This window comes from Eleginops maclovinus, chromosome 1 (genome assembly GCF_036324505.1).
Source record: "Eleginops maclovinus isolate JMC-PN-2008 ecotype Puerto Natales chromosome 1, JC_Emac_rtc_rv5, whole genome shotgun sequence".
In the NCBI taxonomy this organism is placed as follows: Eukaryota; Metazoa; Chordata; class Actinopteri; order Perciformes; family Eleginopidae; genus Eleginops; species Eleginops maclovinus.
In genome coordinates this window covers 25,835,380-25,858,485 of record NC_086349.1, presented here as the reverse complement: position 1 = coordinate 25,858,485, position 23,106 = coordinate 25,835,380, and the positions used below count along the sequence as shown (strand labels likewise).

Below are 23,106 nucleotides of genomic sequence, written 5' to 3'. Positions count from 1 at the left end.
CTGTTTGCAAGTTTAGAAAAAACTCTGCTGCAAAAATCTGCTCTTTTCTGCAGATTTCAACCCTAGAAATACTGCTAAAAAACACAGGCAAGTGAACTGTATGCTCACTTTTGACAAGCATTGAATTGTCTGCCAACACAAGCAGAATCTCTTCAATGTCATGAGCACAAAACCAGCAGAAACTCGAAGCACATGAGCTTTAATAAGTATCATTTTTCCCTGCGATGGAGACAGAAACAAACACCAGGTCCTGCAGCTCCACATGTGAGGTTCCTCTGGATTATAACACTTGAATTGTGCAGGAGAGGAAGAAGAGGAAGAGGAGACAAAGACCGTATCTGCCGTCCGGGATGTGTTTCCGTGCAGAGGAGCAGTAGATAGTGAACTGCGAGCCTGCGGATGAGGGTGGGGCTCTCACGCCGCCACAGACAAAGAGTCCTGCTGTGAGAGAAGTGATCATTTTGGACCTGCACACACACACACACACACACAGTCACAATGGGGTGCAACATGTGCGTGGTTCAGAAGCCTGAGGAGCAGTACAGAGTCATGTTCCAGGTGAGCTCTCCTCTCTTTCTGCTTTATTTTCATGTGTGTAAAGTTGTTTTTCTGTCTCACCTTGGCCCTCTCCCTTTATAAGTGACAATCAAAGCAGCTGCGATGGAAATGTCCTCTTCTTTCATCTGCAGAAACAAACAACAACACAATCCTATTGTTGAAACACTCATTTAACCCAGAACAACTCACCTTTTAGCTCACTGAATACCCATTTTGAATCAAAGATGAATTTAGCATCTATAACCATAACCCCATAACCCTAACCCTAACCAAACTGCTATAGGAAACAATTACAGCAACTAAAGGTTAGTTATAAATAAATCAGGACAAAACATTACGGCTTGATCATTAATTAAGTTGCAATATCAGATCTTCACGGCTGGTCCTCTGGCCCAAATTATTACAAATATTATTACAATATTTATGGAATAGAAACATAACAGCAACCATAATGTTATCAGTCAAAATGATTTAAAAGAAAGGGGGCCTTTTATGCTTTTTTGGGGTCTTCCCTTTCCTGTAGCAGACAGTACAGTAGGTGTTAGTGCATGTCAATGGTCTGCAAAAGCTAAGATCCCCAAAAGTTCCTCAAAAAACTCTAAAAAGTGCAAAACAAACACAATTTATTGGTGAAAAGGCGACTGGATTAACACATATGTATTATAAACATGATGAAGTTAGCGTAGATACTGGTGTACTGGAACACCTGAGTCATCACACACACAAGATAATGGCATAACATAGCAATTAACAAAATCAATTAGGTGAATTAAAACCGTGATTGCATTAATGATGGCTGCTGGATTTCATTGCAATAAAAGCTGGAGATCATGTAACCCCTCTTGCTGAACTAATATCCCTTTAGAGTAGATTTTATTACTGATCCCGATAAGATCTGATAAAATCACTCTGTACCTGTTGAGCGAGGCTTTGGCTGCATTGCATTCTGGGAGGCTAATGCAGATACTGATGATAATTACAGGTTCACAGTGATCTGAGCGAGCAGAGTCAGAGAGAGCAGAGATAAAGAGAGTCAGACCCAGGGAGACGGAGGCTGCAGGATGGGTGGGATCCTAAAGCCGGGGGTAAAGTGTTGTATGGGAGAGAGAAAAAAGGGGGTTGCCACGGTTACAGCCTCAGCAACACCCGCCAACTGCGATCACAGACTGTGTGTGTGTGTGTGTGTGTGTGTGTGTGTGTGTGTGTGTGTGTGTGTGTGTGTGTGTGTGTGTGTGTGTGTGTGTGTGTAAGCTCATCAGGCCGTGCATGGCCTCAGGATGCTCGGTGAATCTGTGACACACACACACTGACCAAAAAAAAAAAGCCCTGTGCTCAGTGAGCAGGAAACATGCTCGGTGGTCTGCAGGGCCACATGCAGGGGATCTGTGGCTCAGCGGGCGCAGCGGGGCCCCTGCAGTGAGGAGAGGGAGCCGGGGGTTTAAGACACATCTGCTGCTAGAGGGGATGCCAAGAGAGGCTGAGTCCAAACAGAGGCAGGATGATGAGTCAGAGAGGGAAATAGATCCAGATAGGGACGACTTAAAAAAAACACTCCTCTTCCTGCAGCCTTCCTCCTGGACTTTCATTTGAACCCAAAGTACTCACCTGTAGAGGTCGGTGACTATATCATGCACGGTTTCAATGCTAAGAGAGAAAGCAGGGAGGAGGTGCTGAGTCACAGGACAGGCAGGAAATGAGTCAGAGAGGGAAATGGATCCGTATAATGAATAGACTTCAAAAACACTCCCTTATGGCTCCTATACTTGCACACACACACACACAGGAAGCATCCCTGAATAATACAATCGCTTTAGTTTAAAAACATCCGGCACTTTTGCTCACACCGATCTTGGGAGTAGACCTTCATTTCAAGCCCATCTACACACCTGTAGAGTTTCCCGACTGCATCTGTGTCACAAAATCATACAAACAATCCCAAAAACCGACACGCCCACTTGCTCGGAGCACACCAATCATCAAACTCAACCTATTTTAAAGTAGCAGCATTAGTATAAAGTAGTATAAAATGAATACACTCAGGTAAAAGATCCTCAAAATTGTATTCCACTGCTTGTCTTTAATCCCAGAAACTCTTGCAGCTTCAGTGAGACGGAGCCTCTGCACGTGGTCTGCACGGGCGTGGCGATGAGATACTGTTGCATGATTCAGAGCATGCACGGCAGTTTTCATGGTGCATGTGAAAGGTGGTTGTAGAGCATATACTGTGGTCTGCTGAGCTTGAAACGACTGTGCTGGCGGGGAGCAGAGGAGCATGAGACGCAGGTGGAGATCTGAACCAGAGCCACAGCCCCTTGGCTTTCAGAGCACACTGCAAAGAGAATTCATCCCCTGCAACCTGGAGCTCTGTTCAGCGCAGGGAGAGTACAAATGTGCTAGAGTAATCACAGAGTACATGCTCCATAACATTCAATCACGTGTAATTATGACAAACACAGAAGTTATGGCTGTGCGGATTAATCCCAAAATCAAACCAAGCTAAGTGTGGACTGCTGTGGGCGGCGTCCAATCAGGAACACAACCTTTACGTTCACATCTTTTGGTTTGGAGCGGTTTCCCTTAACCAACATGAATAATTACCTCTCAAATTAGACACAGCCTGCTGAGTCTTTATACATTAAAACACGGCATTAAACAGCTTACAGCCGCAGCAGGCCGAGAGCAGACTGTTACATTTCACTATCAACACACTCGGCTTCTCTCGCCAACGGAATGACACTCATGCATTATACATCGGGCCTCCGCTACACATACGCTGCATGCTGGTGGTTTGTGCACACACACACACACACACACACACACACACACACACACACACACACACACACACACACACACACACACACACACACACACACACACACACACACACACACACACACACACACGTTATCAATTTATCCTCTAAAAGCCCCGAGAGAAAGGCAGTTTTGCTGTAGGGCTGATGAGCTCAGTTATAGACCTGTGTGCACGTAAACCATTTAGAGCAACTTTTACATACATTTACATGACCCACACACACACACACACACACACACACGCACACACACACACACACACACACACACACACACACACACACACACACACACACACACACACACACACACACACACACACACACACACACACACACACACACACACACACACACACACACACCCCTTCAGCCACTCCCTTCTCTTCCTCTCCTCCATCACTGACTGTTGAAACGGGAGGCTGTTTCCATGGCAACAGCCGTCATTAAACAAGCCCAATGTGCTTTTCATTCACAATGTGACCCGGAGAGAAACATGCCGACGAGAGGAGCGCACGAGAATCAATGCACACCGATGACCGGCAGCTGGGGAAGTGCACGACTGCATTCCACGTGCATGAGCATTTGTGTGAGTCACGATGCAGGGGGGTAGAGAGGACATATGGTGGTGTGGAGGGGGCCCCAAGATAATTGGTTGTAATATTAATTAGGAAGTTATTTTCATGACTGTAAGAAATATGGCTTCTATAAATAGTACTCCATGCTTTCTGTGTTTCGTTCCATTGATTTATTATAACTGATGAAGGGTTAAACTCTACTTTAAAGAGTCCTCTCCTGCTGATGTTCAGGTGTATATCAGTATGTAGAGTCTCTACTTTAAAGAGTCCTCTCCTGCTGATGTTCAGGTGTATATCAGTATGTAGTGTCTCTACTTTAAAGAGTCCTCTCCTGCTGATGTTCAGGTGTATATCAGTATGTAGAGTCTCTACTTTAAAGAGTCCTCTCCTGCTGATGTTCAGGTGTATATCAGTATGTAGTGTCTCTACTTTAAAGAGTCCTCTCCTGCTGATGTTCAGGTGTATATCAGTATGTAGTGTCTCTACTTTAAAGAGTCCTCTCCTGCTGATGTTCAGGTGTATATCAGTATGTAGAGTCTCTACTTTAAAGAGTCCTCTCCTGCTGATGTTCAGGTGTATATCAGTATGTAGAGTCTCTACTTCAAAGAGTCCTCTCCTGCTGATGTTCAGGTGTATATCAGTATGTAGAGTCTCTACTTTAAAGAGTCCTCTCCTGCTGATGTTCAGGTGTATATCAGTATGTAGAGTCTCTACTTTAAATAGTCCTCTCCTGCTGATGTTCAGGTGTATATCAGTATGTAGAGTCTCTTTATGTTTCTCATACTGCCTGTGCTGCAGCACCTCTTTTCACCCTCTGTCTGAAACCAGAGCCCAGTCTGCTCTAATTGGTCAGCTGGCCGGCTCTGTTGTGATTGGTCAACCGCTCAGAGATGTCCCGCCCTTTAGCCTATCAGGTACAATGTGTTGGAGTGCTAGCCAATAGAAGCGTGAGTGTTGCAAAGTGATGTCACTGTGTTCCAGAAGTACACAGAGGAGTCCAATGGTGTGTGGGGGGAAAACACAGGGATTTTAACCTTTGCAGACCATTTACATGCACTAAAACCTATATAACACCCCACAGGAAAGGGAACCCCTCCAAAAGGCAGAATAGCTTTGTTACTGTACTAAAACCTGACATCAGATCCCATAATGTGCTCTGTTTACATTCCTCTTAATCCTGTAACCCCGGTTAATTATTACGTGACAGACTGCTACGTTTACCTTTCGGCTCGTTAGCTTCTGTATAGTCATTAGTTTTTTTCCTCAGGTGAAGCTCAGGCAGGTGTTTCATGATGTCTGGTTCTGCTCTTTCTTGCAGACCTCCAGGGGTGTGATAGACATGTTCACGAGAAGAAATAGACAGGGAGGAATGTCTCTGTTAATAGGACAGGAGTGTTTGAGAGAGTGCCTCTGACATGTTTCAGAGACCTACTCGCTGTTCTTCAACCGCCATCCAAAAACCAAGCCCCATGATCCACCTTTTGTTCTTACTGATGAATACATTGATACATCATTTATATCCATATAGTCTGTTCTCCCACCGAGGCTTGTTAGCTCCATCGCCATCATTTCAAAGAATGTTTGAAATCGATATCTTCTCGCTGTGATCGGTTCGTAATAGGCCCGCCACTCCCTGCTTGTTCATTTAAATTAGCTCAGTGATATCAAACCGGGGTTATAGCCGGGGTGGGTCAACCTGCGTCTGCAGATTAATAGATTTCTCTGAGAGGGTGACTGATGCTCCAGCCTTCAAAGCTTATACGAGATGGAGAAAAAAATCAATTACCGAACAAGTGGAATTCAATATTATATGAGGGGTTGGTGGACGTGTCAGCCATGGAGACGCATTTCCATAAAAGGTACATTAATCCAGCTCTGGGAAAAACCAAAAAGTTGAGCCAGTGCAGAAATTCCTCAAACCTGCATTCTGTAGAAGATTGTATAGAAGTCTATGAGAAAATGATCCTGTATGTTTTATGTACCTTATCTCTACTTTCAAGTCTTTTTCAATACAGCATGATGGTCATTTTGTAAATTATGGTCCAGTTTAAGGTAAAGTAGACAATAACATATGCTTCGATTGTATAGAAGACTATGAGAAAATGACCACTACTACTCACTTGATTTTTTACCTCAGTCAAAATGATCCTGATGATATTATGGTGTCAATCTAGTCTGTACCAGAGGATGGTGTTTATTTTGTATATGGTGGTCCAGTTTCGGGTGAAATAGATGATAAAGCAGCATATGCTTCTGATTGTGTAGAAGTTTATGAGAAAATGACCCTTTTCCTCACTTTATTATTGACCTTTTGCTGAGGAGATTATGTTTTCAATGCCTAGTTTCAAGTTGTATTCATGAGAGCATGATGTTCTTTTTATAAATGATGGTCCTGTTTAAGGTAAAGTAGACGATAAAGCAAGATATGCTTCCGATTGTATAGAAGTCTATGAGAAAATGATCCCGACTACTTTATTTATTACCTCAATAATCATTATCCTGATGGGTTTATGGTGTCAATCCTTAGTTTCAAGTTTTTTCCAACACAGGATGATGTTCATTTTGTATAATGTAGTCCAGTTTAGGGTAAAATGGGCAATAAAGCTGTGAATGCTCACAATTTTATAGAAGTCTATGAGAAAATGACCCTTCATTTCACTTGATTTCTTCCTCTGTATACTTTTTCTAAATTATTTTATGGTCTCAATCTGTAGTTTCAAGTCTTATTCAACATAGGATGGTGTTTATTTTGTATAATGTGGTCCAGTTTGGGTAAAATCGATGATAAAGCAACGTATGCATCGATTGTATAGAAGTTTATGAGAAAATGACCCTACTTCTCTATTGATTTTTTACCTCAGCTAATATTATCCTGATGAGTTTATGAGCTAAATCTCAACTATCGCAATATTTATTTCGTAAATGATGGTCCCATTTAGGGTAAAATAAATGATGATGTAGATTGTTTAGAAGTCTATGAAAAAATGTTGCTTCTTCTGCCTTGATTTGTTAGCTCTGTAAACATTGTCCTGATGCGTTTATGGTGTCAATCTGTAGTTGTAAGTTGTATCAATACAGCATTATGTTGATTTTGTAAACAATAGTCCAGTTTAGGGTAAAAAAGTTGATAAAGCGGTGTCTGCTTTAGGGCGTGGCCACCTTGTATTCGACACTTCACTACCACGGCGTTGTCCAGTTTGAACGTTTTCTTCCTAAGCAAAGGGGAAGTCATGGTATATTCGTTCCCTTCTTATAAAGATCTACATTTAGGTAAAAACTCCATAACGCTGCAGGACAGAAGTCACTATTAGCACACAATACAGAATATAAATGTAATAGTTTGTTTATTATTTCCTCCCACTGTGTTCTCTTCCTCGCCTGTTGTACAGCTCACGCTTAATTTGCTCTTTAAAGGCCTTTCAGATAAAAACTAATTATGCATCAACCACTTAGTAATTTCCCATGAGCCACCATTGTGCGTGTGTTTACATACAAGCACTGAACCCCGAGTCAGCCTGGCTCGATATTTACACCCATTCCTGGAAAGCTTGTTGTTTTCTACATTGCTCCTACATCATTACCCTCAACTCCCTTCCCTCCCTGCATGCGCTCCTCCAGTGTCTCTATACACTTTGAACTCCTTGCATCTCTTTCATCTCTACCCCCTAAATCCCCACCCTCAGCTCCACTGGAACCACCACCGCCCCACCCCCTGCTGTGAATTTGAAGGCTTTACCAATTTTTCTGAATTTCAATTTTATTTTTCCTTCTCATATATATGAATGAAGCTGCCCCACCCCCACCCATCCGAGGCTTCATTTATTTGCATTGTTGCTTATAAGCAGCAGATGTATATGTAATGACCTACTAACACAGGGATAATAGAGAGCAGGGCATGGAGAGAGCGTAATGGCTTCTCAATCACATCTAACACACGACAGGCATTATCCTGCATGAAGTCATCTTCAAAGCAATCTGTGCACCTCTCATTGATAATGAATGAGATCCCCCCCCCCACGCCCCTCTCTCAGTATTCATACCTGTCACTCATGACCCGGGTTTCCTGAAAGCCACTCTGAAGCTGTGGTCACAAGCACACTGTAACAGAATTTGAAGTTGAATTACAGTAAATGATTTGCCCGTATTAATCCGTTACTCTACACCCACAGTAATCTACAGCACCAGTTCATTAATGTACACAATATTACAGTACTGGGTACCACTTTACAACAAGACTACCCTTATAAAGGGTTTAGGAATAGTTTGTAATTCACTTATTAATTAGGTTGTGAACACTTTATAAATCACTAATAAGCTTTTATAAGTCGAGAGAGAAACAGGGGGACTGTGACCGGTTGCTTGCCAAATAGTGAGCCCACATTTATCTGTACTGCTAAGCCTTATATTGGCTACTTAGCTTACAGAAGCCAGGAAACATCAAGATGGATGGATGGGGGGGGGGGGGGGGGGGGGGGGGAGAACAACAGATACTGAGGATGCTGGCTGATGAAGAAGAGGAAGGAAGCTAGGTAGCCAATATAAGGCTTAGTCATCCTGCCAAATAGTGACCCTGTGTTGATGTATGGAAACTATGTAAGAAGTGGTTTATAAATGGTGCTTAATGATTAATAAAGTGTTTAAAACCTAATTAATAACCTATTTATAATACCTTGATGAATCCTTTATAGGGGTAGTCTTGTTGTAAAGTGGTACCCAGTACTGTACCGTAACAAATATAAGCTTTACACTATATTTCTGTCAGATGTTTGACTACCGTCGTACTTTATGTACCTATTGTAATCTCCCAAAACATTGAATTACTCTAATTACAAAAAGGGTACATTATTGTAGAAAATGATCCTTATTTTTAAGAGCAATTTGTCCACCCTAAAGACAGGGTGAAATATAAATGCAGGATGTGTTTCTCCCCTAATGAAACATGCACACTACACAGAGCTAATCCCTCCATCACCAGCCGGCCGTTCAGCGAGGAAGCATCTTATTTGTCTCCTCGATAAGAAGCTCATTAAGAGAGGCAGCAAGATTTATGAAGGGACATTAGTGTGAGGAAGGACAAACACACAGGAGGAGACGGACCGGCTGAAATAAGTGGGAATAGAGGAGGGTGAGGAGGAGAGGGAGGAGGAGGGTGAGGGTGAGTCCACTTCTCCAGGGGAAGAGACGGAGACAGAACTGCTGATGCAGCACGATGTAGGAAAACAGCAGAGAGAGGAAACTGATATGTACTGTACGAGAGGGAGACAGAAGGGGGAGACAGAAGGGAGGAAATGGGAGGAAAAACGTTGAGAATAAGTCAGACTTTCGGGCGAATGATACTAGTTTGATTTGTTTCCCAAAAAGTCATCATTTTTCAAATTCATCCCAACATTACAACTGCTCCTCCTCTCCATGTGTGCTTTTATTCTCAGCTACTGAATGTTTGACCTCGTTCTCCACAACAAACTGTGAAACATGTCAACGCCGTGTAGTTTTTATACATATTCTCAAGGTTGCATAAATCACTCCTTTCATTTGTTCCACTTTATGCCTGCCCCTGACACCCCAGATGTGGCTCGATGCTCCAAATTTTGGTTTAAATCTCAACATTCTTTGAGTGTTTGCTCTTTACAAAGCTTCAATTTTATTATAATATCAACGAACCAAGGAAAACCTGTTCTCTGAATTTCAGTTTTTCCATTTTTCTTTAAACTGAAAGTGTGTTTTTTTTTTATCCACAATTTCACAACATGCAAAAATCGACAAAAAAACCCGGAATTAAAAAAAATTAATCTTCCTTTTTACCATTATGTCAGGCTTTTGTGGTCCTCCATAGAAATGGTTAAGGATGCAGAAAGAGATTAGAGAGGGGGGGATAAATGTGAACAGGGAAACAAAATTGGCGAGCAGAGAGGGTATAAACAAGAGGGCTGATGGTGCTGGTGTGATGGTGCTGGTGTGATGGTGCTGGTGCGATGGTGCTGGTGTGATGGAGACCACAGGGAGCAAAGGGCTGAATGGAGCAAGAATGTGCTCGGCTGCACAGGCGAACATTGATTTGACATGCAATTACTGGAAGGGGGACGAGAGGAGAGAGGAGAGAGTAGAGAGGGGGAGTGAGGGAGGCTTAAAGATGTGGAGAGTCAGACAGCCAAGGTCAGAGAGTGAATGAAACTCCACAAAGGACGTCTGGCTGCAAACATCATCATGTTGCTGTCTGTCTCCTCTCATGCAGTCAAGAGGATTCAGTTTGTCCTCATTTGAAGACATAGGGAATGTGTTTATTTAAATGATTTGATTTGATTGAACCAGCAGTGCTTTGAGCTCACAATTCTTACCGTCTTACTGTTATTTATTTATTAGCTGAACTATTTATCTGTTGTTATTTACATTTTATTCATATGTTTTGTGTTTATCTTGTGTTGTAGAAGCACTGCATCCTGTGCTGTACAAATAAAGCCTTTTTACTATCTATTACTATTATTGATTGGTTAGCTGGCCGGCTCTGTTGTGATTGGTCAACCCCTTAGAGCTGTCCCGCCCCTTAGCCTATCAAGTACCATGCGTTGGAGCGTGAGCCAGTAGAACTAGTGATGTCACTATGTTCCGGAGGCAAACAAAGGAGTCCAATGGAGGCGTTTCTGGCAGGAGAGACACTCTCTCTTGAGGGAACAAAGGGATTTGAGCCTCTGCAGACCATTTACATGCACTAAAACCTAGAGAACACACTGCAAGAAAGGGAAAATCCCCGAAAAGCAAAATAGGGCCTCTTTGAATTGATGAGTGGCAGAGATCTGAAAATGTAATTAACGATCAAACTGTATTCCCACATTAAAAAGTCTGAATGAGTTTCAGCCTAAATTACATTACAGATAATAATTCAGTAAAGCTCCTCTTGCTCAAAAAAAGCAGGAAAATCTCCAGCATTTAAATGGGTTTCATTATCTGAATATATTTGGAAGGAGAAACCACTTCTGATTCTCACAGAGCAAAGATAGCAGTGTTTCCAATCAGGAGGAGCAGAGACACAAAACCAATCAGCTAGAGGAACCCGTTATTCATCTCTGCGTGTTTTCCTTTCCCAACGTTCCCAGCTGTGATTACTCTTTAACTCCGACCTGTTCCCTCCCTCTCTCTCTCTCTCTCTCGGTCACGCTAACAACATGTTTTGCTCTTTTGACGCCGCCGGTCAATTCCAGGTCTCAGTATAAAGCTCTTTTCCATTCCTTCAGTGCGTCTGCAGAAACACCATCAGCCGTGTTACAGTTTAAACACTCCTACGCGTCTGCTGGAGTGTGTCTTTCTATTAACCAACACACACTCTTTCTTTCTTTAGGTGTGTGTAGCTGTAGCTGCTGTTCTCTGTGAGGAGGCTTTGCTCCTGTACTCTAACCCTGCCTGTGCTTCCTCCGGTCCTGCACTGCTGGGAAAATATGTTTTACAAGTAGGATTGGGGGAGTGATTTAAAAAGTCAATTTTTTGCACAGATCTTGGGATGCTCAATCAAAGCACTACCTTGAATGTTCTTAACTATGATGACTGGTAATGCATTTGGAAAACATTTGCATGCACTATACAGAGCGTTCAGGAAAAATGAAGCCATAAGAGTACCAGAACTCAAAAGGTATGATACCTCTACGTGCATGAACTCAAAGCAATCGATGCTAGTGGATCTGCACGTCACTGTTATGGGTATTAATCTGAAATATAACACTCTGTGTACAATCACGTCAAACAAACAAGGTTGAGTTGCATCGCCATGTTTCTACAGAAGCCAAGAAGGGACAAACCCAGCTCTGGTTTGACCTTTAACGGGTCACCTGCAGGCCGACACTGGTTTTCTACAAGCTTTGCAAGGGAGGGGGAGCAGAGGGAGATGCAGTTTGTCTGCTATCTGCAAACGACAAATAGGTTTCTTGCAATGACTCCCAAAGAGACACAAACTCAACAACCAAGTGAAAATGGGATGAAATAATCCTAAGTATTTTACGTGGGTCACTTAAGTCACTTTCCACCAGTCACACGTCACCTCAGAGTCCTAATCTGTGTCTGAGATATTAGAGAACCCCTTTTTAATTCTCCTGCTCTCTTCATCTCGCTGCACTGACCCTCCTTTACTCCCCCTCCTCTCTTTTCTCCCCCTCTCCCGGTGTTTTCCAGGTGAACGGAAAGGATCTAACCCGGCTCTCCGGGGACCCCACCCTGGACATGCGGGACCCCGTGTTGTCTAGCATCCTGCGGCGGGGGGCCCGGAGGCGTGCGGGACTGATGGGGGCCCCCGGCGGGCTGCTGCCGGTCACCATGGGCATGGCCGACTGTGTGGACAGCTGCACCCAGACGGACATCAGCTTCCAGCATATGCTGACTCTGGGAAAGAGCAGCCAGCATCCCTGTGGAGCCCCCCCACCCCCGGACTCCCCGCCGTCCCCCCCACTGCCGCCGCTGCTGGAGCCGTATCTCTTCGATGAACTGTGAGTGGGAGGAAATATTCAGACTCAGAAAAGGTGTCAGACTGCAGCTCATCGGACGTCTCAAGTCTGAAGAATTTGTATTTATTTATGTTTATTATCTAAATATTTATGTTTATTTATTTATGTTTATTATCTAAATATTTATGTTTATTTATTTATGTTTATTATCTAAATATTTATTTATTTATTTATGTTTATTATCTAAATATTTATGTTTATTATCTAAATATTTATGTTTATTTGTTTATGTTTATTATCTAAATATTTTATGTTTATTATCTAAATATTTATGTTATGTTTATTTCTTCTTATTTAATTATATAATTATTTGTTTATTATTTATTTATATTTCCTCCACATTACTGCACAGTTTTATTCTCTCAAAAGATTTACACTTTTATTATTTATTATTTATTTATTGTTTGGATTCTCGACAAAAGATTGACATTATTATTAATAATATTACATGTATTTATTTAAAAATCAGAGGGAGTTTACTTCTGTGTTTTTACACTTAAAAATGAAAGGAAGTAAACTCCCTCTGATTGCAAAATTAAGAAAACTAAATCAAGAATAAAAAAGAGACATTTAATAAAAATATTATATTGATTGAAATGATGATTATTCCGATAAGAACCGCAATTAATGTTTTAATTATCATTATTATTTTGATTATCGTTATTATTATTTATTCCTTCCTGGTTTTAACACTCGATTAAACATAAGTCAGTTTTTATTGTTCATGTTTGTTATCCCATGTCACGTGTGCTCGGTCTCTCCCTGGCTCTGTTTCCTCAGTCCTAACACTACAAGTTTAGACACACTCTGTCCTTCCTCAGCTTCATCGAGCCGGTGTACTACGACCCCACTGACTACTTCGACATCTCTCAGCATGAAGTGGACCGACAGGACGAGCTGGAGTACGAGGTGAGGGTCTTTAGATTGAAGCATCTGTTCCTGTGTCCTGTGTCTGACTCTCTCTCTGTGCTCCATCAGGAGGTGGAGCTGTATAAATGTCGTCAGCAGGACAAACTGGGCCTGACGGTGTGCTACAGGACCGATGATGAGGAGGATCTGGGGATATATGTGGGAGACGTAAGTGAGATAAAAAGAATTCAAATCTATTTCCAATTTCTTTCACTCAACAAATCCTACCTTTCCCTCCAGGTGAACCCGAACAGCATCGCTGCGATAGATGGACGCATCCGCAAGGGAGACAGAATCCTACAGGTACTGGTTTCTAGGTATTATACTGGATCGTAGGGTGCTTAAATGTCATGCCATCATCAACCCCTGGTGCACAACACATCTGGAGCCCCAGCCTTGTTGAAGACGCTGATAGCATTTCTTCTGAATCCTCTCACCACAGGAGGCTGAACATCATTATCATGCTATTAAGGGAATTTATTGAATCCAGCCTGGGTGCAAAGACTCTTTCCTCGTCTGCTCCTTTTTGATTTCTCCTCTCAGATAAACGGCGTGGACGTCCAGGACAGGGAGGAGGCGGTGGCCATCCTGACCCGAGAGGACAGCACCAACGTGTCCCTGCTGCTCGCCCGGCCCGAGGTGGAGGTGAGGAAATAATAATATGCAGTCCTCGGGGAGAAGGGCTGAATAATGACCGAAACAACGACCTTCATCACCCTATTTATAGCAAGACATTAGTGTGCAGGCCTGGGCCGAGGCTGACAGACACTAAGGACACTTACCTTACTAAGTGTAATTTTGATCTTAGTATATTTACATTTCCTGCTACTTCCGCTTCTACTCCACCACATTTCACAGGCAAACATTGTATTTCATATTAAGATTTCATTGTTTTGCATCCTCTATGTCAAAGCCTATAGGAAGAGGTACAGTACAGCGGTGCACCATCAGTGTCTGATTTATTAAAACAACAACCATCTCACGGAGAAACACTTCAATACTACAAGTCAAATGTTTACAATCCATCACTAAATTCACGGCAAACCAATTTTGACATCATGCAGTAACACGGAGACGGCATCAGTTGCATTTTCAGTACTTAGTACAATTTAGTGAGGAACATGGACTGGTGCTGAGGATCTGTTTCTCTGCCTCCCAACTTTTGTTTCTTTGGATTTGAATTTCAAACTTCATTTCATTTTAAGAATGTCCCACTATTTCCTCATTGTTCTAACTCTTCATGTGGCCCTAATCATCTTCTGTTAAAAATTCTCACTTTTTGTCTCCCAAAGTTTTTTCCATTTGATTGTCTTTTCAAATTAAAATGTCCGATTATTTTTTCTACAAATTATCACTTTTTCAGATCTTTTTCTGAAACTGTTTTTCTCAATTCTGAATTTTCGACTTTTTTCCCTCATTATTCCAACTCCTTCTTCATGTGGACCTAATCGTCTTCTTTTAAGAATTCACCCTTTTTTTTCCTTTCGATTTTCTTTTCAAACTTCAGATTTTTATTCATAATTTCCACTTTTTTTCTTCAAAATTATAATTTGTTTCCTAAAAGATTTTTTTCAAATTTCAGATTATTTTTTTTTAATGATCAATTTTTCCTAAAAATTCTGAATTATTAAAAGTTTATTATATTTATATATTATAATATTTTCTAATTATTATAGTAGGATTATTTTAGGAGTTATGAACGGTTGTTTTTTTATTAACATTTGAGAGCCACTGCTCTATGTTGTTCATATATTTTTACTTCTGGCTAACTTTTACTACAGTATTTATTATAAAATAATATATATAAAATATAAAATATACTAAAACCACAAATCATTTATAATGTATTTGAAGGTTAAAGTAACATTTGGTTGAGTTTATTGGTGAAATGATGAAATAAATGAGATCCTCTTGAACCAGAAGCAGCATTTAAATGAGAATCCCATTAATGCATCCCTAATTATGCTCCAATAATCTGTACTTTAGATACTTGCATGCTTATACATAACACTGTGATTGCAGGAGTAATTCCACTCAGGTAAAAGACGGCATTACTCCGCCGCTGAGCCTGGGTATATAAGGGTAGCACAAACAGCACGGTGCTCTGCTTAGTATCCTGCACAGAGGCAGAGAGAGCGTGAGGTGGGAAAACATGATGAGTACACAGATAGTGTGCAGCGGGGGGGGGGGGGGGGGGGGGGGGGGGGGAGACAAATAGTGTCTGTCCTCACAGAACAAACGTTGTTTCCTCAAGGTCACGGTGATGCAGATACACACACACCGGACAACCCTCAATAACACACATCTGCACAATGATCTGTAAACATACAACAACAGATGTTTACTGCATACCATTTGTAAAATCCAGAGGTGGAAAAAGATATATGATGTTTCACCTAGAAAGGCCCTATTCTGCCGGGGGGTTTTTCCCTTCCCGTAGTGTGCTCTGTAGGTTTGTGTGCATGTAAACGGTCTTCAAACGCTAAAATGTCCCATGCCTAAAAAGCACCTCAATTGGAGTCCTTTGTTTACTTCCTGAGCATAGTGAAGTGAAAAATAAAGAGCTTGGAAACATATCACAATAGAGGCACACAATACTAATGAATGTACATGAAAAAGTACACAGTATTATAATTATTAAGGCATCATCATCTGTATCGCTTCGTTGATCAACTTGATAAAAGGCGGGCTTTATTTGAAATGACTTTATATACTGCAGGGTAGCTTAACCTGTAATTATATATCATAATTTAGTAGTTAAATTGTATTTCATATGAAAAATAGCTAGTCTCAATGCTTTAAAATGAATGTAATGAGTAAAAAGTACAACATTTGCCTCCAAAAAGTAGCTGGGTGAATGTAGAAAGTCTCATAATGGGGAAATACTTCAGTAAAGTACTTCAAATGTACTTCATTACATTCCCCAATTGTTAAAGGAGCCAGACGGGATCACAGCACTCTGTATGCTGCCTGCATTTGTGCAGAAGAAGCTAAAGGGCAGATTTAAAAGGCTCATTAAAATGGTTGGAAGTCAAACACACACACACACACACACACACACACACACCCTCTCCTCTTTAAACATGTCCTTGCATTGAGAGATGAGCCCAGCTATAGCCTGTGAAAGGCTGGCAGGATTGATATCGCTCAGGCCCGGCGCTGCATTAGGATTCAGGGGAGCGAGGAGGATTCATCAGAGGGAGAAATGCACGTGCAGATTAAAGCCTGATCTGTTGTCTTTGGGGAGGAACAGAGAGAGGTTTTCAAGGAATAAGAATGAAGATAATCAATAGTTTGTCTGAAGTCCGCACGTTCAAATCAGACCAATTAGCGGAGAGCGTCTGAGGAGGGTTCGCTGTATTTCAGCTTCAAAACAGCATCACAAACCACTCAGAAGCAACACCTTTAGAGACATGCTGGATATTGATTGTCTATACTTCCAATTCAACATCTTCCAACTAACTAGTAATGTTTCTATGGAGGATGTAATTAAGTACATTAGGCCAAGTGATGTAGTGGAAAGGTGGAGGAGCTTCTACTTGACCTGAGTTTTCATGCTACATTGTAAGACTCCACTACATTCTGAAAGCCAATATTGTACTTTGTACTCAACTAGAGGGGAGTCACATGCAGGAAAACATACGTAGGTCCGGGCCCCTCACTAAAGGTGGGGTATATCGCCTCATAAGTTAAGCTATAAGTTAGCAAAATCCATCCAATGTAGGTAAATTAGGGGTTCATCTATTCTGTTGCAGACCATTCCTTAAATCAGGAGCCTCCGATTGCTGATAATAAGGGGAGATATGAGGGGTCTATGTCAAGCTGGTTATGGAATTAAGTTATTGGGCTTTTTTTATTCAATTAAGATTAGTTTGAAATGTTTTTGAGATGGGTAATTTTGCATAATTAGTACTTTTACTTTGAGTACTTATGGTATATTTGGATGCTCATACTTTAACTTGTATTTTTTCGTACTTGTTTCTGGTATTTGCATTATATTTGTTCAGATTTTGCCTTTAAACCAGCAACAGTAACTCTGAACAACACTCCTTACAAATGTAAGTACAGGCATATGCAACATCAGTTTCCTTCCTATCGGGTAGCTCATGTTAGGATGATTTTTCACCGAGTTTCAGTGGAAATCAATGGAAATAAAGCAGCCTTGTTTAACCAACAGTAAACTCTCACACAGCACTGGCTCTACCTAGTGACAGGAAAGAGAAGTGCTGCACATCAGGTGTAAGAAATGCTGCACTCCACTTCAGAGGGATAGTTCAGGTGTTTTGGAAGCTGGGTTGTATGAAGTGCAGTATGAAGGTCCCAATCTTTTTATCCATATTTGTATTCTATTATTTCCACTTGAATGTATTTCATTCTTAACTAAAGCAACTGTTAGGAAACCAATTTCCTCCAGGATAAATAAAGTATTACAAGTTGTGTAAAAAGTTGTCAGACAAAATATTTTTCCTTTGTCTTGTCATCTTCACACCTAGTGCCATCCGACCAAATTCAGCCACCTGGGTCTGACTGTAAAAGCGCTTTCTCCAGTCTAAATGCATTGGATTTTACATTGGATTTTACATTGCACCCAAGCATTGCAACAGCTGGTCTAACAAAATATTCTTCCTTTGTCTTTCCACCTTCTCCAATCGACCAAATTCCCGACCCGGTCAGAATGACAACCAGCTGGATCCAGACGATTTGGACCTGGAGCCGTTGGACAACGCTGATCACCTACCCAGCAGAACGAGGACCTCCCTTCTGGGTTCAGCACCAGGCGGTGTCGCAGGCGGAGGTTTACTCCAACGCTCTCTGAATCGGGACTCACCTGATCTCCTGCAGACGGTGCTGAGCAACAGCCAGGAGCTGGACAGCGGGGTCGGTCGAACGGACGAGAGCACCCGCTACGAGGAGTCCTCAGAGCACGACCTCCTGGGAGACGACCACACCAGCGCCTCCAACACCAACGCCACAAACACCCCGGGCAGCATGCGCAAGTTTCTCTCTGGAAGAGGGGATACCCCGCCATTGCTACACTCCCAAGACCTCCAGTTCAGCACGGACTCCCTCTTAGGACTGGATTGTGGAGGATTTGAGCATGTGGAGCGACCTTACGTGGCCGATCCCGTGAGGATGATGATGCCCGGGCTCACCGAGGAGGAGTGTGAGCGGTACAAGGAGCTCCTGGAGATCAAATGTTACTACGAGAAGAACAGCAATGCTCTGATGCTTCTGGAGGGTCAGGGAGTTGAACAAGAGGAAGGGGAAGGTGGTGGTGGTGGGGTCTCGCTGGATGTGAACAGGAATGAGAGTCTGACGCAGCACGAGATGGCCCTCTTGGAAGAGGAGCTGCGCCATCTGGAGTTCAAGTGTCGCAACATCCTGAGGGCGCAGAAGATGCAGCAACTGAGGGAGCGCTGCATGAAGGCGTGGCCGCAAGAGGACAAGAACCTGAGTGGACTGGGAGCTGCACGATTGGACGTTAGTTTGGTCAATGAGGAGTCCTGTCACCATGCGCTGTCTGACATTAACGAGCTCCCAGAGAGGGAACGCTCGGATAAAGACAGCACGAGTGCCTACAACACGGGAGGGGAAAGCTGCAGGAGCACCCCTCTGGTCAACGATCAGCACCCGTCACCCTCCACCCAGAGTCTGGATGGAGGACAGCCTCTTCTCGCTGAATCAGGTGTGCATCTTCCAGCCTCTGCACGGCACAAAGAGAGGGGGACGAGGGGCGAGAGGGGGGACAGGACGCAAGCAAACCTCAACCAAACATACTCCCCGCACTCCCACAGGAAGCGAGCCGACGCTAAGACACCCAGCCCTGGGGTTAAGGTCAGGTCTCTATCCCGGGATAGAGGAACCAGGCGAGGCTCAGATGGAGAAGTTAGACGTAACCTGAAAGCCACAGGTGAGAGGTCTGGAGGATATAGTGCAGAGAACAGTCCCTACCTGTCCCGCCGCGACACAAAGCCGCAGCAGCATTACCTGAGCTGCATGCAGCTGAGGTCGCCCTCCGCCTCCGAGCATCTCATGGAGTCTTGGGGCGATGACAGCCCGATGAGTTTGGGTAGCACCTGTAAAGACGTCGCCCAGGTACCCTTGTCTCCTCCGCTGCTGCCGGCCTCGCCTCGCATGGAGTGGAAGGTGAAGATCCGCAGCGATGGATCTCGTTACGTGGCCAAGCGCCCGGTGAGGGATCGCCTCCTGAAGGCCCGGGCCATGAAGATCCGGGAGGAGCGCAGCGGCATGACGACGGATGACGACGCCGTGAGCGAGATGAAGATGGGGCGCTACTGGAGCAAAGAGGAGCGCAAGCAGCAGCTGCAGAAAGCCCGGGAGCAGCGGCGGCGGCGAGAGTTCATGATGCAGAGCCGCCTGGACTGTTTGAGGGAGCGAGATAGAGATCAGGGTGGGGGAGGTGGAGGTGGGGGAGGACAGCAGGGGGCGATCGAGCAGCAGGAGCCCACCTCCATCCTGGAGCTGTGCCACCGCAGGAGCATGAAGAAGAGGAGTCGCAGGATCATGGACAACTGGATCACCATACAGGAGCTGCTGGCCCACGGCACCAGGTCTGCGGACGGGAAGAAGGTCTACAACCCCCTGCTGTCCGTCACCACCGTCTGAGATACGACGGGAGGCTGAGAGCAAGGGTGGGATTCATCTCAATGAGTTAATTCACGGCAACTTGACACAATTTTGTTGTCGGAAGTGTCTTAAGAAGTATTGACCAGTTACGTTAGAGCAAGCCTTGGTTGAATACAGGCTAACAGTCCATGAAAGGAGAAGATGCTAAATGTGTCGGTCTAAAAGGCAATCTCGCAACCCCTATCCGATCCCCTATTTGCTTGTAGTTTTTTGCCTGGAAATCAGCTGTTGATACTCAAACCCCCAAAAGATAACTCCCCAGTTAGCCCAAGACACTTTTTCTATTCAGACCGATACCGGATGGGTTTCGAGATTGGCGAGAACACGAGCTGCTTCAGTAAAACTTGGCACAATAATGTTTCTGCAGGGAGGCAGAAAGACTTAAAACAAAGTCAATGATGGAAATATAAAAGAAGCACACATTAGGCACCAAGCTAAACATGTGGCAATTGAAGGAAAGCTAATGAGGGAAACTGCCAGAGAGTCAAAGCACACATTTACAGTCTTGCTGAATCAAAACTCCAGATGCATTACGTAAATGCAGATTTACAAAAGCCACAAAATGCCCTGAATCCATTTCAACCGTATGAATGGACTCACAATGCTTTACCTCTCACATCTAAGGACTGTGATCCTTTAACCTTCACAGAACCTTGTACCAGCTTTTCAGATTTGAATGTGACGCAGTCGATGCACAAACCTAAACAGAGGAGGAACGACAGAGGGAAAGATTAGCATTTGAAACAACATATTCAGAGGGCTTAGAAATCCTCACTCGAGTTCTGTCTTCCTATCTAAAGGAGAGCTGGCACCCCCTGCTGTTCAGCCATTAGAGGAGTGGTGCATAAAGGTAGTCTTTGCAGGCCTCCACATTTGTATGAAGGGAAATCTAAAGTGGGTCTGAGAACAATGTGAACACATGATGAGTAAAAAGCCACTTCTGTGCCATAAAACTGTACATTTAGAGTCCATTTGCTGAAGGACATTTTTCAAAAGATCATTGTGTGTGCCGGTTGATGTCGTTAAATCGTTTCATTCTTGTAGCTACAAATGCTCCTTTGTTTTGATACAGGACGCCATTGTCTGACCACTATGCTTTTTTTTTGGATAAGCTGAGCGGTGCCTTTCCTTCAGGCAGACTTCCCTGTAGAGCACAACTTTCAAACGGTTGAGAAAAGGCTGAAGCATGGACAAAATGACGGACGTTTTGTTTTGGAGGACAGGCACAGTGTGTCAAACAAACAACAAGCACAGAATACATTTGACTTTCCATTCTAAAAGGCTGATCTGTACGGTGCACGACTGAGTATACGCACTAACGGCCCAAAACAATTCCCATTAGGAAAACCGCACTGCACTTTGGAAAGAGATGCAAAAACCACAAAATTGCCATAAAACATGAAATAAAGAAACATCTTCACCAACTTGACATCACATGTGCAGCATTTCGAAAACAAGTATATTTACTCAAGTACTGTACTGAAGTAAAGTAGAAATATCTCAAAATTGTACTTCAGTATTTCCATTTTATGCTTCCTGTGTACTTTTACTCCACTACATTTATTTAATCCCTTTAGTTGCTAGGCAGATTAGGATGAATGATGGTAAATATAATCTCCCTTAAATCAGACTTTAGTTCCCCTGCAGTAAATCCAGCAGCTACCCTGCAGTATACAAAGCCATTCAAACTAGCTGCACCTTTACCAGCTCTGAGAACACTTTAATGATCAATCATTATAAAACATATCAGAGATATTATTCTGAAATGGACCAATCAGACAATGACTACTTTTACTGTCGCTACTTTAAGTACATTTAGAGGAGAGTACTTTCTACTTTCACTGGAGGAACATTTAGAATACTTGTACTGTGACAGAGTATTCCTACACTCTGGTACTTCTACTTTACTCAAGTACAAGATCTGAGTACTTCTACTTTACTCAAGTACAAGATCTGAGTACTTCTACTTTACTCAAGTACAAGATCTGAGTACTTCTACTTTACTCAAGTACAAGATCTGAGTACTTCTACTTTACTCAAGTACAAGCCCTGAGTACTTCTACTTTACTCAAGTACAAGACCTGAGTACTTCTACTTTACTCAAGTACAAGATCTGAGTACTTCTACTTTACTCAAGAACAAGATCTGAGTACTACTTTACTCAAGTACAAGATCTGAGTACTTCTACTTTACTCAAGTACAAGATCTGAGTACTTCTACTTTACTCAAGTACAAGATCTGAGTACTTCTACTTTACTCAAGTACAAGATCTGAGTACTTCTACTTTTACTCAAGTACAAGACCTGAGTACTTCTACTTTACTCAAGTACAAGATCTGAGTACTTCTACTTTACTCAAGTACAAGACGTGAGTACTTCTACTTTTAGTCAAGTACAAGACCTGAGTACTTCTACTTTACTCAAGTACAAGACCTGAGTACTTCTACTTTACTCAAGTACAAGATCTGAGTACTTCTACTTTACTCAAGTACAAGACCTGAGTACTTCTACTTTACTCAAGTACAAGATCTGAGTACTTCTACTTTACTCAAGTACAATATCTGAGTACTTCTACTTTTACTCGAGTACTAGATCTGAGTACTTCTACTTTACTCGAGTACAATATCTGAGTACTTCTACTTTACTCAAGTACTAGATCTGAGTACTTCTCCCACCTCTGCCTGTTGATGAACGTTTTCGAACCGCACATTTCTGGGTTTTTTTTCACGGTTTCTGTGGCCGGGCGTTTCTCCTAATGGAAGTGTTCTGTGCCGTTGTGCCTTTGAACCTGTGGGCCACCGTACAATTACCATTTAAATGAAAAGCATCTTTTCTCAAACGTTCAAAATGCTTCTTCCAGACCGAGACGTTTTGGTCAGTATGCAACATGTTCTGATTTCACTGTTGACTGAACATCCCTATTTCATTGCAAATTAAAATCCCAGTTCATTCCTGTAGTTTTCCAACTTAAAACAGAGGGTTTTGCTTTTTAAAAAGTGCGCTCGGAATCCTCTGGTTCATCATCAAGCTAATGTACCTATAACGAACAACAGCCAATAACGGGGTGTTTATAAAACCCTGTGAACAAAAGCTGGTTTTTATTTGGCTTATTT

General features: G+C 42.7%; 1 protein-coding gene across 1 annotated transcript; it reads left to right on the top strand.

Moving 5' to 3' along the window:
- Positions 1-498: 498 nt before the first annotated feature.
- Positions 499-21,933, top strand: LOC134867182 (PDZ domain-containing protein 4-like). The gene is made up of 8 exons (XM_063887557.1): positions 499-558; positions 11,094-11,147; positions 12,109-12,419; positions 13,259-13,346; positions 13,416-13,514; positions 13,587-13,649; positions 13,890-13,991; positions 18,021-21,933. Exons 1-8 carry the CDS (start codon positions 499-501, stop codon positions 19,971-19,973), a joined length of 2,730 nt encoding a protein of 909 aa, XP_063743627.1. The 3' UTR covers positions 19,974-21,933.
- Positions 21,934-23,106: the final 1,173 nt, after the last annotated feature.